General features: G+C 48.2%; 1 protein-coding gene across 1 annotated transcript in view; it reads right to left on the bottom strand.

Annotated features, from left to right (window-relative positions):
* The window catches only part of LOC135568056 (Golgi apparatus protein 1-like), a gene marked incomplete at its 5' end in the record, with an annotated part of 30,269 nt that extends 12,507 nt beyond the window's left edge, over window positions 1-17,762 (bottom strand). The window contains 3 exons of the mRNA XM_065015080.1: window positions 7,859-8,012; window positions 9,340-9,441; window positions 17,647-17,762. Of these exons, the coding sequence (XP_064871152.1) occupies window positions 7,859-8,012; window positions 9,340-9,441; window positions 17,647-17,762 (372 nt within the window). The remainder of the gene's footprint in view (window positions 1-7,858; window positions 8,013-9,339; window positions 9,442-17,646) is intronic.
* Window positions 17,763-18,054: the final 292 nt, after the last annotated feature.

Below are 18,054 nucleotides of genomic sequence, written 5' to 3'. Positions count from 1 at the left end.
TTAAAAACAATTACTGTTATTACCAACCACCACCACCTACCACTGTTATTACCAACCACCACCACAGTAAGGAACAGGGCTTTAAAAACAATTACTGTTATTACCAACCACCACCACAGTAAGGAACAGGGCTTTAAAAACAATTACTGTTATTACCAACCACCACCACAGTAAGGAACAGGGCTTTAAAAACAATTACTGTTATTACCAACCACCACCACAGTAAGGAACAGGGCTTTAAAAACAATTACTGTTATTACCACCACCACCACCACCACAGTAAGGAACAGGGCTACCACTAAAACAATTACTGTTATTACCAACCACCACCACAGTAAGGAACAGGGCTTTAAAAACAATTACTGTTATTACCAACCACCACCACAGTAAGGAACAGGGCTTTAAAACACCTACTGTTATTACCAACCACCACCACAGTAAGGAACAGGGCTAAAAACCACTGTTATTACCACCACCACCACAGTAAGGAACAGGGCTTTAAAAACAATTACTGTTATTACCAACCACCACCACAGTAAGGAACAGGGCTTTAAAAACAATTACTGTTATTACCAACCACCACCACAGTAAGGAACAGGGCTTTAAAAACAATTACTGTTATTACCAACCACCACCACAGTAAGGAACAGGGCTTTAAAAACAATTACTGTTATTACCAACCACCACCACAGTAAGGAACAGGGCTTTTAAAACAATTACTGTTATTACCAACCACCACCACAGTACCAACAGGGCTTTAAAAACAATTACTGTTATTACCACCACCACCACAGTAAGGAACAGGGCTTTAAAAACAATTACTGTTATTACCAACCACCACCACAGTAAGGAACAGGGCTTTAAAAACAATTACTGTTATTACCAACCACCACCACCTACCACTGTTATTACCAACCACCACCACCACCACAGTAAGGAACAGGGCTTTAAAAACAATTACTGTTATTACCAACCACCACCACAGTAAGGAACAGGGCTTTAAAAACAATTACTGTTATTACCACCACCACCACCACCACCTACCACTGTTATTACCACCACCACCACAGTAAGGAACAGGGCTTTAAAAACAATCACTGTTATTACCAACCACCACCACCACCACCTACCACTGTTATTACCAACCACCACCACAGTAAGGAACAGGGCTTTAAAAACAATTACTGTTATTACCAACCACCACCACCACAGTAAGGAACAGGGCTTTAAAAACAATTACTGTTATTACCAACCACCACCACAGTAAGGAACAGGGCTTTAAAAACAATTACTGTTATTACCAACCACCACCACAGGAAGGAACAGGGCTTTAAAAACAATTACTGTTATTACCAACCACCACCACAGTAAGGAACAGGGCTATAAAAACAATTACTGTTATTACCAACCACCACCACCACCACCTACCACTGTTATTACCACCACCACCACAGTAAGGAACAGGGCTTTAAAAACAATTACTGTTATTACCACCACCACCACAGTAAGGAACAGGGCTTTAAAAACAATTACTGTTATTACCAACCACCACCACCTACCACTGTTATTACCACCACCACCACAGTAAGGAACAGGGCTTTAAAAACAATCACTGTTATTACCAACCACCACCACCACCACAGTACCAATCACTGTTATTACCAACCACCACCACAGTAAGGAACAGGGCTTTAAAAACAATTACTGTTATTACCAACCACCACCTACCACTGTTATTACCACCACCACCACAGTAAGGAACAGGGCTTTAAAAACAATTACTGTTATTACCAACCACCACCACCACCACCACAGTAAGGAACAGGGCTTTAAAAACAATCACTGTTATTACCAACCACCACCACAGTAAGGAACAGGGCTTTAAAAACAATTACTGTTATTACCAACCACCACCTACCACTGTTATTACCACCACCACCACAGTAAGGAACAGGGCTTTAAAAACAATTACTGTTATTACCAACCACCACCACAGTAAGGAACAGGGCTTTAAAAACAATTACTGTTATTACCAACCACCACCACCACCACCTACCACTGTTATTACCACCACCACCACAGTAAGGAACAGGGCTTTAAAAACAATTACTGTTATTACCAACCACCACCACAGTACCAGGGCTTTAAAACAATTACTGTTATTACCAACCACCACCACAGTAAGGAACAGGGCTTAAAACAATTACTGTTATTACCAACCACCACCACCACCACCTACCACTGTTATTACCAACCACCACCACAGTAAGGAACAGGGCTTTAAAAACAATTACTGTTATTACCACCACCACCACAGTAAGGAACAGGGCTTTAAAAACAATTACTGTTATTACCACCACCACCACAGTAAGGAACAGGGCTTTAAAAACAATTACTGTTATTACCAACCACCACCACAGTAAGGAACAGGGCTTTAAAAACAATTACTGTTATTACCACCACCACCACAGTAAGGAACAGGGCTATAAAAACAATTACTGTTATTACCAACCACCACCACCACCACCACAGTAAGGAACAGGGCTTTAAAAACAATTACTGTTATTACCAACCACCACCACAGTAAGGAACAGGGCTTTAAAAACAATTACTGTTATTACCAACCACCACCACAGTAAGGAACAGGGCTTTAAAAACAATTACTGTTATTACCAACCACCACCACCACCACCACCTACCACTGTTATTACCAACCACCACCACCTACCACTGTTATTACCAACCACCACCACCACCACCACCTACCACTGTTATTACCAACCACCACCACCACCACCACCTACCACTGTTATTACCACCACCACCACCACCTACCACTGTCATTACCAACCACCACCACCACCTACCACTGTTATTACCAACCACCACCACCACCTACCACTGTTATTACCAACCACCACCACCACCTACCACTGTTATAACCAACCATCACCACCACCACCTACCACTGTTATTACCAACCACCACCACCACCACCACCTACCACTGTTATTACCAACCACCACCACCACCACCTACCACTGTTATTACCAACCACCACCACCACCACCACCTACCACTGTTATTACCAACCACCACCACCACCACCTACCACTGTTATTACCAACCACCACCACCACCACCTACCACTGTTATTACCAACCACCACCACCACCACCACCTACCACTGTTATTACCAACCACCACCACCACCACCTACCACTGTTATTACCAACCACCACCACCACCACCTACCACTGTTATTACCAACCACCACCACCACCACCTACCACTGTTATTACCAACCACCACCACCACCACCTACCACTGTCATTACTAACCACCACCACCTACCACTGTTATTACCAACCACCACAACCACCTACCACTGTTATTACCACCACCACCACCTACCACTGTTATTACCAACCACCACCACCACCTACCACTGTTATTACCAACCACCACCACCACCACCTACCACTGTTATTACCAACAACCACCACCACCTACCACTGTTATTACCACCACCACCACCACCTACCACTGTTATTACCAACCACCACCATCACCACCTACCACTGTTATTACCAACCACCACCACCACCACCTACCACTGTTATTACCAACCACCACCTACCACTGTTATTACCTACCACCACCACCACCTACCACTGTTATTACCTACCACCACCACCTACCACTGTTATTACCACCACCACCACCACCACCTACCACTGTCATTACCCACCACCACCTACCACTGTCATTACCAACCACCACCACCACCACCTACCACTGTTATTACCAACCACCACCTACCACTGTTATTACCTACCACCACCACCTACCACTGTTATTACCACCACCACCACCACCACCTACCACTGTCATTACCCACCACCACCTACCACTGTCATTACCCACCACCACCACCACCTACCACTGTTATTACCACCACCACCACAGTAAGGAACAGGGCTTTAAAAACAATTACTGTCATTACCAACCACCACCACCACCTACCACTGTTATTACCAACCACCACCACCACCACCTACCACTGTTATTACCAACCACCACCACCACCACCACCTACCACTGTCATTACCAACCACCACCACCTACCACTGTCATTACCAACCACCACTACCACCTACCACTGTCATTACCAATCACCACCACCACCACCACCACCTACCACTGTCATTACCAACCACCACCACCACCACCACCTACCACTGTCATTACCAACCACCACCACCACCACCTACCACTGTCATTACCAACCACCACCACCACCACCTACCACTGTCATTACCAACCACCACCACCACCACCTACCACTGTCATTACCAACCACCACCACCTCCTACCACTGTCATTACCAACCACCACCACCTCCTACCACTGTCATTACCAACCACCACCACCTACCACTGTCATTACCAACCACCACCACCTACCACTGTCATTACCAACCACCACCACCTACCACTGTCATTACTAACCACCACCACCTACCACTGTCATTACCAACCACCACCTACCACTGTCATTACCAACCACCACCACCACCTACCACTGTCATTACCAACCACCACCACCTACCACTGTCATTACCAACCACCACCACCACCACCTACCACTGTCATTACCAACCACCACCACCACCACCTACAACTGTCATTACCAACCACCACCACCACCACTGTCATTACCAACCACCAACACCACCACCTACCACCACTGTCATTACCAACCACCACCACCACCACCTACCACTGTCATTACCAACCACCACCACCACCTACCACTGTTATTACCAACCACCACCACCTACCACTGTTATTACCATCCACCACCACCACCACCTACCACTGTCATTACCAACCACCACCACCACCACCTACCACTGTCATTACCAACCACCACCTACCACTGTCATTACCAACCACCACCACCACCACTGTTACCAACCACTACCACCACCACCTACCACTGTTATTACCATCCACCACCACCTACCACTGTCATTACCAACCACCACCACCACCACTCATTACCAACCACCACCACCACCTATCACTGTTATTACCTACCACCACCACCTACCACTGTTATTACCACCACCACCACCACCACCTACCACTGTCATTACCCACCACCACCTACCACTGTCATTACCCACCACCACCACCACCTACCACTGTCATTATTACCACCACCACCACAGTAAGGAACAGGGCTTTAAAACAATTACTGTCATTACCAACCACCACCACCACCTACCACTGTTATTACCAACCACCACCACCACCACCTACCACTGTTATTACCAACCACCACCACCACCACCACCTACCACTGTCATTACCAACCACCACCACCACCTACCACTGTCATTACCAACCACCACTACCACCTACCACTGTCATTACCAATCACCACCACCACCACCACCACCTACCACTGTCATTACCAACCACCACCACCACCACCACCTACCACTGTCATTACCAACCACCACTACCACCTACCACTGTCATTACCAATCACCACCACCACCACCACCACCTACCACTGTCATTACCAACCACCACCACCACCACCACCTACCAGTGTCATTACCAACCACCACCACCACCACCACCTACCACTGTCATTACCAACCACCACCACCACCACCTACCACTGTCATTACCAACCACCACCACCACCACCTACCACTGTCATTACCAACCACCACCACCACCACCTACCACTGTCATTACCAACCACCACCACCTCCTACCACTGTCATTACCAACCACCACCACCTCCTACCACTGTCATTACCAACCACCACCACCTACCACTGTCATTACCAACCACCACCACCTACCACTGTCATTACCAACCACCACCACCACCACCTACCACTGTCATTACCAACCACCACCACCTACCACTGTCATTACCAACCACCACCTACCACTGTCATTACCAACCACCACCACCACCTACCACTGTCATTACCAACCACCACCACCTACCACTGTCATTACCAACCACCACCACCACCACCTACCACTGTCATTACCAACCACCACCACCACCACCTACAACTGTCATTACCAACCACCACCACCACCACTGTCATTACCAACCACCAACACCACCACCTACCACCACTGTCATTACCAACCACCACCACCACCACCTACCACTGTCATTACCAACCACCACCACCACCTACCACTGTTATTACCAACCACCACCACCTACCACTGTTATTACCATCCACCACCACCACCACCTACCACTGTCATTACCAACCACCACCACCACCACCTACCACTGTCATTACCAACCACCACCTACCACTGTCATTACCAACCACCACCACCACCACTCATTACCAACCACTACCACCACCACCTACCACTGTTATTACCATCCACCACCACCTACCACTGTCATTACCAACCACCACCACCTACCACTGTCATTACCAACCACCACCACCACCACCTACCACTGTCATTACCAACCACCACCACCTACCACTGTCATTACCAACCACCACCACCTACCACTGTCATTACCAACCACCACCACCACCTACCACTGTTATTACCAACCACCACCACCACCTACCACTGTTATTACCAACCACCACCACCTACCACTGTTATTACCAACCACCACCACCACCTACCACTGTCATTACCAACAACCACCACCACCACCTACCACTGTCATTACCAACAACCACCACCACCACCTACCACTGTCATTACCAACCACCACCACCACCACCTACCACTGTCATTACCAACCACCACCACCACCTACCACTGTCATTACCAACCACCACCACCACCTACCACTGTCATTACCAACCACCACCACCACCTACCACTGTCATTACCAACCACCACTACCACCTACCACTGTCATTACCAACCACCACCACCACCTACCACTGTCATTACCTACCACCACCACCTACCACTGTTATTACCATCCACCACCACCTACCACTGTTATTACCATCCACCACCACCTACCACTGTTATTACCATCCACCACCACCTACCACTGTCATTACCAACCACCACCACCACCTACCACTGTCATTACCAACCACTACCACCACCACCTACCACTGTTATTACCATCCACCACCACCTACCACTGTCATTACCAACCACCACCACCACCTACCACTGTCATTACCAACCACCACCACCTACCACTGTCATTACCAACCACCACCACCACCACCACCACCTACCACTGTCATTACCCACCACCACCACCACCACCTACCACTGTCATTACCAACCACCACCACCACCACCTACCACTGTCATTACCAAGCACCACCACCACCTACCACTGTCATTACCTACCACTGTCATTACCAACCACCACTACCACCTACCACTGTCATTACCAACCACCACTCCCACCTACCACTGTCATTACCAACCACCACTCCCACCTACCACTGTCATTACCAACCACCACCACCACCACCTACCACTGTCATTACCAACCACCACCACCACCTACCACTGTCATTACCAACCACCACCACCTACCACTGTCATTACCAACCACCACCACCAAACACTGTCATTACCAACCACCACCACCACCACCTACCACTGTCATTACCAACCACCACCTCCTACCACTGTCATTACCAACCACCACCACCACCTCCTACCACTGTCATTACTAACCACCACCACCTACCACTGTCATTACCAACCACCACCCTCATCTTCCTCACCACCATCTCCAACAACATAGTAGTAATGTGGAACCATGGGAACTAGTCCATCTTCGCGACTCCTGAATCTCTTACCCGTCGTCCCTGCTCCTCGGTGCGGTAGGCATGGCGATAGAGACACGAGAACACGGTACCAGGTGGCATCAGCTCGCTGGTCTCATTCCAGCCGTGGGTGTGGCACAGCCGGGCAGCGTCACCCTGGCACTTCTTATACAGGATGGGGTCCAGTCTGGTAGAGGGAGGAGAGAGTTACACAGTCTGACCGCCAGGGGCAGTAGAGAGTTAGACAGTCTGACAGCCAGGGGGCAGTAGAGAGTTAGACAGTCTGACAGACAGGGGACAGTAGAGAGTTAGACAGTCTGACAGACAGGGGACAGTAGAGAGTTAGACAGTCTGACAGACAGGGGACAGTAGAGAGTTAGACAGTCTGACCGCCAGGGGGCAGTAGAGAGTTAGACAGTCTGACAGACAGGGGGCAGTAGAGAGTTAGACAGTCTGACAGACAGGGGGCAGTAGAGAGTTAGACAGTCTGACAGCCAGGGGGCAGTAGAGAGTTAGACAGTCTGACAGACAGGGGGCAGTAGAGAGTTAGACAGTCTGACAGACAGGGGGCAGTAGAGAGTTAGACAGTCTGACAGACAGGGGGCAGTAGAGAGTTAGACAGTCTGACAGCAGAGAGTTAGACAGTCTGACAGCGAGGGTGCAGTAAGAGAGTTAGACAGTCTGACAGACAGGGGGCAGTAGAGAGTTAGACAGTCTGACAGCCAGGGGGCAGTAGAGAGTTAGACAGTCTGACAGCCAGGGGGCAGTAGAGAGTTAGACAGTCTGACAGACAGGGGGCAGTAGAGTTAGACAGTCTGACAGACAGGGGGCAGTATAGAGTTAGTGTGGCAGGGCAGTAGAGAGTTAGACAGGGGGCAGTAGAGAGTTAGACAGGGGGCAGTATAGAGTTAGTGTGGCAGGGCAGTAGAGAGTTAGACAGGGGGCAGTAGAGAGTTAGACAGGGGGCAGTAGAGAGTTAGACAGGGGGCAGTAGAGAGTTAGACAGGGGGCAGTAGAGAGTTAGACAGTCTGACAGACAGGGGGCAGTAGAGAGTTAGACAGGGGGCAGTAGAGAGTTAGACAGTCTGACAGACAGGGGGCAGTAGAGAGTTAGACAGTCTGACAGCCAGGGGGCAGTAGAGAGTTAGACAGTCTGACAGCCAGGGGGCAGTAGAGAGTTAGACAGTCTGACAGACAGGGGGCAGTAGAGAGTTAGACAGTCTGACAGACAGGGGGCAGTAGAGAGTTAGACAGTCTGACAGCCAGGGGACAGTAGAGAGTTAGACAGTCTGACAGACAGGGGGCAGTAGAGAGTTAGACAGTCTGACAGCCAGGGGGCAGTAGAGAGTTAGACAGTCTGACAGACAGGGGGCAGTAGAGAGTTAGACAGTGTGAGCTCCGGTAGTGTGAGCTCCAGTAGTGTGAGCTCCAGTAGTGTGAGCTCCAGTAGTGTGAGCTCCAGTAGTGTGCGTTCACACTCAGGGGTTAGGGGTCAGAGGTCATGGTTGACTTACTTCCAGTCTCTAGAGATGAAGTACTGTAGCTCCAGTAGTCTGCGTTCACAGTCCTCCACCATCTTCTCTGTATACAGGTGCTCCATCAGACAAGACAGGATCCTACACACACACACAATATGGCAATGACTTTATCAACCAATCAAAAAGGTCACAATAAATCCCAAGAGACGCCATGACGTCGCCACAGAACTAACATGTCTCCCGACACGTCAAATGCAGCTTTTTACAAACATTATTTCATATATATCTTTTCCTTTACCCCTTTTTCTCCCCAATTTCGTGGTTTCCAATTGGTAGTTACAGTCTTGTCCCATCGCTGCAACTACCGTACGGACTCGGGAGAGGCGAAGGTCGAGAGCCATGCATTCCCCGAAACACAACCCAACCAAGCCAAATTTCTTTTTGACACAATGCCAACTTAACCCGGAAGCCAGCCGCACCAACGTGTCGGAGGAAACACTGTACACCTGGCGACCGTGTCAGCAGCGTGCACTGCGCCCGGCCCGCCACAGGGGCCGCTAGTGCGAGATGGGACAAGGACATCCCTGCCAGCCAAACCCTCCACTAACCCGGACGCGCTGGGCCAAACTCCTTCAGCTAACCCGGACGCCGCTGGGCCAAGCCCTCCGGATAACCCGGGCGCCGCTGGCCAAACCTCCGCTAACCCTGGGAAGCTGGGACCGAGAGACTGAAAAACAGCTTCTATCTCAAGGCCATCAGACTGTTAAACAGCCACCACTAACATTGAGTGGCTGCTGCCAACACACTGTCATTGACACTGACCCAACTCCAGCCACTTTAATAATGGGAATTGATGGGAAATGATGTAAAATATATCACTAGCCACTTTAAACAATGCAACCTAATATAATGTTTACATACCCTACATTATTCATCTCATATGTATATACTGTACTCTACATCATCTACTGCATCTTTATGTAATACATGTATCACTAGCCACTTTAACTATGCCACTTTGTTTACATACCCTACAACACTCATCTCATATGTATATACTGTACTCGATACCATCTACTGCATCTTGCCTATGCCGCTCTGTACCATCACTCATTCATATATCTTTATGTACATATTCTTTATCCCCTTACACTTGTGTGTATAAGACAGTAGTTTTGGAATTGTTAGTTAGATTACTTGTTGGTTATTACTGCATTGTCGGAACTAGAAGCACAAGCATTTCGCTACACTCGCATTAACATCTGCTAACCATGTGTATGTGACAAATACAATTTGATTTGATTAGATTTGATTTGAACCCAGACGCCACTGGGCTAATTGACACAACACATCCAGCAACGACCTGGAGAACAGTTAGAGTAGACAGGAAGGGGGATGAACGACCTGGAGAACAGTTAGAGTGGACAGGAAGGGGGATGAACGACCTGGAGAACAGTTAGAGTAGACAGGAAGGGGGATGAACGACCTGGAGAACAGTTAGAGTGGACAGGAAGAGGGATGAACGACCTGGAGAACAGTTAGAGTGGACAGGAAGGGGGATGAACGACCTGGAGAACAGTTAGAGTGGACAGGAAGGGGGATGAACGACCTGGAGAACAGTTAGAGTGGACAGGAAGGGGGATGAATGACCTGGAGAACAGTTAGAGTAGACAGGAAGGGGGATGAACGACCTGGAGAACAGTTAGAGTGGACAGGAAGGGGGATGAACGACCTGGAGAACAGTTAGAGTGGACAGGAAGGGGGATGAACGACCTGGAGAACAGTTAGAGTAGACATGAAGGGGGATGAACGACCTGGAGAACAGTTAGAGTGGACAGGAAGGGGGATGAACGAGCCAATTAGAAGCTTCTCCATCTCTTTACAACCACAACTCTGTCTAGCGAAGAGCTGAGATGATTAAAAACAGCCTCAGGACAAACAGAGAGATGTGAAAGTTCACTGCTGCCCAGATTACTGACACAGTGTCTGACCTGAACCCATCCCCACCGCCAAGCTGAACCCATCCCCGACGCCACGCTGAACCCATCCCCGATGCCACGCTGAACCCATCCCCGATGCCACGCTGAACCCATCCCCGATGCCACGCTGAACCCATCCCCGACACCACGCTGAACCCATCCCCACCGCTACGCTGAACCCATCCCCGATGCCACGCTGAACCCATCCCCGACGCCACGCTGAACCTATCCGACGCCACGCTGAACCCATCCCCACCGCCACGCTGAACCCATCCCCGATGCCACGCTGAACCCATCCCGATGCCACGCTGAACCCATCCCCGACGCCACGCTGAACCCATCCGACGCCACGCTGAACCCATCCCCGATGCCACGCTGAACCCATCCCCACCGCCACGCTGAACCCATCCCCACCGCCACACGCTGAACCCATCCCCGATGCCACGCTGAACCCATCCCCGATGCCACGCTGAACCCATCCCCGACACCACGCTGAACCCATCCCCGATGCCACGCTGAACCCATCCCCGACACCACGCTGAACCCATCCGACGCCACGCTGAACCCATCCACACCGCCATGCTGAATCCATCCCCGACTTCAAGCTGAACCCATCCCCACGCTGAATCCATCCCCGATGCCACGCTGAACCCATCCCCGACGCCACGCTGAACCCATCCCACGCTGGAACCTATCCCCACCGCCACGCTGAACCCATCCCCACGCTGAACCCATCCCCACGCTGAACCCATCCCCACCGCCACGCTGAACCCATCCCCGATGCCACGCTGAACCCATCCCCACCGCCACGTTGAACCCATCCCCACGCTGAACCCATCCCCACCGCGCTGCGCTGAACCCATCCCCACCGCCGCGCTGAATCCATCTCGACGCCACGCTGAACCCATCCCCACGCTGAACCCATCCCCACCGCCACGCTGAACCCATCCCCACCGCCACGCTGAACCCATCCCACGCTGAACCCATCCTCACCGCCGCGTTGAATCCATCCCCACCCACGCTGGAACCGCGCTGAACCCATCCCCACCGCTCGCTGAATTCATCTCGACGCGCTGAACCCATCCCCACCGCCACGCTGAACCCATCCCCACCGCCACGCTGAACCCATCCCCACCGCCACGCTGAACCCATCCCCGATGCCACGCTGAACCCATCCCCACCGCCACGCTGAACCCATCCCCACCGCCACGCTGAACCCATCCCCACGCTGAACCCATCCCCACCGCCACGCTGAACCCATCCCAGATGCCACGCTGAACCCATCCCCGATGCCACGCTGAACCCATCCCCGATGCCACGCTGAACCCATCCCCGATGCCACGCTGAACCCATCCCCGATGCCACGCTGAATCCAACTGGCAGCTTCATTAAATAGTACCAGCAAAACACCAGTCTCAACTTCAACAGTGAAGAGGCGATTCCGGGATGCTGGCCTTCTAGGCAGAGTTGCAAAGAAAAAGCCATATCTCAGACTGGCCAATAAAAATTAAAGATTAAGATGGGCAAAAGAACAGACACCGGACAGAGGAAGATTGGAAAAAAGTGTTATGTTATTAATCTAAGTTTGAGGTGTTTGGATCCCAAAGAAGAACATTCGTGAGACGCAGAAAAAATGAAAAGATGCCTGAGGAGTGAACCCTCTGTCAAGCATGGTGGAGGCAATGTGATGGTCTGGTGGAGGTGGAGGCAATGTGATGGTCTGGGGGAGGTGGAGGCAATGTGATGGTCTGGTGGAGGTGGAGGCAATGTGATGGTCTGGGGGAGGTGGAGGCAATGTGATGGTCTGGGGGAGGTGGAGGCAATGTGATGGTCTGGGGGAGGTGGAGGCAATGTGATGGTCTGGTGGAGGTGGAGGCAATGTGATGGTCTGGTGGAGGTGGAGGCAATGTGATGGTCTGGGGAGGTGGAGGCAATGTGATGGTCTGGGGGAGGTGGAGGCAATGTGATGGTCTGGTGGAGGTGGAGGCAATGTGATGGTCTGGGGGAGGTGGAGGCAATGTGATGGTCTGGGGAGGTGGAGGCAATGTGATGGTCTGGGGGGAGGTGGAGGCAATGTGATGGTCTGGGGGGAGGTGGAGGTAATGTGATGGTCTGGGGGTAGGTGGAGGCAATGTGATGGTCTGGGGGAGGTGGAGGTAATGTGATGGTCTGGGGGAGGTGGAGGTAATGTGATGGTCTGGGGGAGGTGGAGGCAATGTGATGGTCTGGGGAGGTGGAGGCAATGTGATGGTCTGGGGAGGTGGAGGCAATGTGATGGTCTGGGGGAGGTGGAGGTAATGTGATGGTCTGGGGAGGTGGAGGCAATGTGATGGTCTGGGGGAGGTGGAGGCAATGTGATGGTCTGGGGGAGGTGGAGGCAATGTGATGGTCTGGTGGAGGTGGAGGCAATGTGATGGTCTAGGGGAAGTGGAGGCAATGTGATGGTCTGGGGGAGGTGGAGGCAATGTGATGGTCTGGGGGAGGTGGAGGCAATGTGATGGTCTGGTGGAGGTGGAGGCAATGTGATGGTCTGGTCCGCTTTGGTGGTGGTAAAGTGGGAGATGAGTAAAGGGTAAAAGGGATATTGAAGAAGGAAGGCTATCACTCCATTCTGCAACGCCATGCCATATCCTCTGGACGGCACTTAATTGGACCCAAAGCACAGTTCCAAACTATGCAAGAACTATTTAGGGAAGAAGCAGTCAGCTGGTATTCTGTCTATAATGGAGTCACAGATCTCAACCCGATTGAGCTGTTGTGGGAGCAGTAAGAAGTGCCCATCAAGCCAATCCAACTGGTGGGAGGTGCTTCAGGAAGCATGGGGTGAAATCTCTTCAGATTACCTCACCAAATTAACAACTAGAATGACAAAGGTCTGCAGGGCTGTTATTGCTGCAGATGGAGGATTCTTTGGCGAAAGCAAAGTTTATTATTTAAATGAAAAATCATTATTTATAACCTTGTCAACGTCTTTACTATATTTCCTATTCATTTTGCAACTCATTTCATGTATGTTTTCATGGGAAACAAAGACATTTCTAAATGACCCAAAACTTTTGACCCCAAACTTTTGAACGGCAGTGTACCTTGATAGAAAATGACTCAAGTAAAAGTAAAAGTCACCCAGTAAAATACTACTTGAGTAAAAGTGAAAGTCACCCAGTAAAATACTACTTGAGTAAAAGTGAAAGTCACCCAGTAAAATACTACTTGAGTAAAAGTCACCCAGTAAAATACTACTTGAGTAAAAGTCACCCAGTAAAAATCACCTAGTAAATACTACTTGAGTAAAAGTCACCCAGTAAAATACTACTTGAGTAAAAGTCACCCAGTAAAATACTAGAGTAAAAGTCACCCAGTAAAATACTACTTGAGTAAAAGTCACCCAGTAAAATACTACTTGAGTAAAAGTCACCCAGTAAAATACTACTTGAGTGAAAGTCACCCAGTAAAATACTACTTGAGTAAAAGTCACCCAGTAAAATACTACTTGAGTGAAAGTCACCCAGTAAAATACTACTTGAGTAAAAGTCACCCAGTAAAATACTACTTGAGTAAAAGTCACCCAGTAAAATACTACTTGAGTGAAAGTCACCCAGTAAAATACTACTTGAGTAAAAGTCACCCAGTAAAATACTACTTGAGTAAAAGTCACCCAGTAAAATACTACTTGAGTAAAAGTCACCCAGTAAATACTACTTGAGTGAAAGTCACCCAGTAAAATACTACTTGAGTGAAAGTCACCCAGTAAAATACTACTTGAGTAAAAGTCACCCAGTAAAATACTACTTGAGTAAAGTCACCCAGTAAAATACTACTTGAGTGAAAGTCACCCAGTAAAATACTACTTGAGTAAAAGTCACCCAGTAAAATACTACTTGAGTAAAAGTCACCCAGTAAAATACTACTTGAGTGAAAGTCACCCAGTAAAATACTACTTGAGTAAAAGTGAAAGTCACCCAGTAAAATACTACTTGATTGAAAGTCACCCAGTAAAATACTACTTGATTGAAAGTCACCCAGTAAAATACTACTTGAGTAAAAGTCACCCAGTAAAATACTACTTGAGTAAAAGTCACCCAGTAAAATACTACTTGAGTGAAAGTCACCCAGTAAAATACTACTTGAGTAAAAGTCACCCAGTAAAATACTACTTGAGTAAAAGTCACCCAGTAAAATACTACTTGAGTAAAAGTCACCCAGTAAAATACTACTTGAGTAAAAGTCACCCAGTAAAATACTACTTGAGTGAAAGTCACCCAGTAAAATACTACTTGAGTAAAAGTCACCCAGTAAAATACTACTTGAGTAAAAGTGAAAGTCACCCAGTAAAATACTACTTGAGTAAAAGTGAAAGTCACCCAGTAAAATACTACTTGAGTAAAAGTGAAAGTCACCCAGTAAAATACTACTTGATTGAAAGTCACCCAGTAAAATACTACTTGAGTAAAAGTCACCCAGTAAAATACTACTTGAGTAAAAGTCACCCAGTAAAATACTACTTGAGTGAAAGTCACCCAGTAAAATACTACTTGAGTAAAAGTCACTCAGTAAAATACTACTTGAGTAAAAGTCACTCAGTAAAATACTACTTGAGTAAAAGTCACCCAGTAAAATACTACTTGAGTAAAAGTCTAAAAGTATTTGGTTTTAAAAATACTTAAGTATCAAAAGTAAAAACCATTTCAAATTCATTATATTAATCAAACCATACGGCACGGTTTTCTGTTTAAACAAAACAAACATTTGCGGATAGCCAGAAATTTAACGAGTACTTGTGGGTGTCAGGTATGGAGTAAAAAGTACATTTTCTCTCACTGGGCTAATTGTGCGCCGCCCTATGGGACTCCCAATCACGGCCGGTAGTGATACAGCCTGGAATCAAACCAGGGTCTGTAGTCACACCTCTAGCACTGAGATCCAGCGCCTTAGACCGCTGCGCCACTCGGGAGCCTATTCCTGCCAGTGGCCTGTTGTTCAAGACAAAGACACCAGTGATATTCCTGCCTGTTGTTCAAGACAAAGACACCAGTGATATTCCTGCCTGTTGTTCAAGACAAAGACAACAGTGATATTCCTGCCAGTGGCCTGTTGTTCAAGACAAAGACACCAGTGATATTCCTGCCTGTTGTTCAAGACAAAGACACCAGTGATATTCCTGCCTGTTGTTCAAGACAAAGACAACAGTGATATTCCTGCCAGTGGCCTGTTGTTCAAGACAAAGACACCAGTGATATTCCTGCCAGTGGCCTGTTGTTCAAGACAAAGACAACAGTGATATTCCTGCCTGTTGTTCAAGACAAAGACAACAGTGATATTCCTGCCAGTGGCCTGTTGTTCAAGACAAAGACACCAGTGATATTCCTGCCTGTTGTTCAAGACAAAGACAACAGTGATATTCCTGCCTGTTGTTCAAGACAAAGACACCAGTGATATTCCTGCCTGTTGTTCAAGACAAAGACACCAGTGATATTCCTGCCAGTGGCCTGTTGTTCAAGACAAAGACAACAGTGATATTCCTGCCTGTTGTTCAAGACAAAGACACCAGTGATATTCCTGCCTGTTGTTCAAGACAAAGACACCAGTGATATTCCTGCCTGTTGTTCAAGACAAAGACACCAGTGATATTCCTGCCAGTGGCCTGTTGTTCAAGACAAAGACACCAGTGATATTCCTGCCTGTTGTTCAAGACAAAGACAACAGTGATATTCCTGCCTGTTGTTCAAGACAAAGACAACAGTGATATTCCTGCCTGTTGTTCAAGACAAAGACACCAGTGATATTCCTGCCTGTGGCCTGTTGTTCAAGACAAAGACACCAGTGATATTCCTGCCTGTTGTTCAAGACAAAGACACCAGTGATATTCCTGCCTGTTGTTCAAGACAAAGACACCAGTGATATTCCTGCCAGTGGCCTGTTGTTCAAGACAAAGACAACAGTGATATTCCTGCCTGTTGTTCAAGACAAAGACACCAGTGATATTCCTGCCTGTTGTTCAAGACAAAGACACCAGTGATATTCCTGCCTGTTGTTCAAGACAAAGACACCAGTGATATTCCTGCCTGTTGTTCAAGACAAAGACACCAGTGATATTCCTGCCTGTTGTTCAAGACAAAGACAACAGTGATATTCCTGCCAGGTAACAAACCCCTTTATTCTGAACTGACTGACACAGCAGGAAAGACACAGCTGGAGGTGCTGCCAACAATCACAGGTATAAAAGACAGGTGTGCATTTACTCAGCGTCTGTGTCTGCGTGCATCTGAGATCACAGTACACACACATGTGTGTGTGTGTGTGTGTGATGGTGTGTGTGTGTGTGTGTGTGGTGTGTGGTGTGTGTGTGTGGTGTGATGGTACTCACATGGGGTCCCCGCTGCGGATGTGTTTGCAGGCCGTCTGGATAACAGACTCACAGGCTTCGTTCAGGGCCCGGTCTATCCTGTAGTCTGATCCAGGATCAGCTGACTGGATCAAGGTCTGGAGCTGAGGGACAATACTACTAGATTTACAATAACACCACTACTAGATTTACAATAACACCACTACTAGATTTACAATAACAATACTACTAGATTTACAATAACACCACTACTAGATTTACAATAACACCACTACTAGATTTACTATAACACCACTACTAGATTTACAATAACACCACTACTAGATTTACAATAACAATACTACTAGATTTACAATAACAATACTACTAGATTTACAATAACACCACTACTAGATTTACAATAACAATACTACTAGATTTACAATAACA

The sequence above is a fragment of the Oncorhynchus nerka genome, unplaced genomic scaffold, assembly GCF_034236695.1.
Source record: "Oncorhynchus nerka isolate Pitt River unplaced genomic scaffold, Oner_Uvic_2.0 unplaced_scaffold_1719, whole genome shotgun sequence".
Taxonomy (NCBI): Eukaryota; Metazoa; Chordata; class Actinopteri; order Salmoniformes; family Salmonidae; genus Oncorhynchus; species Oncorhynchus nerka.
This window is presented reverse-complemented; position numbering and strand designations above follow the sequence as displayed.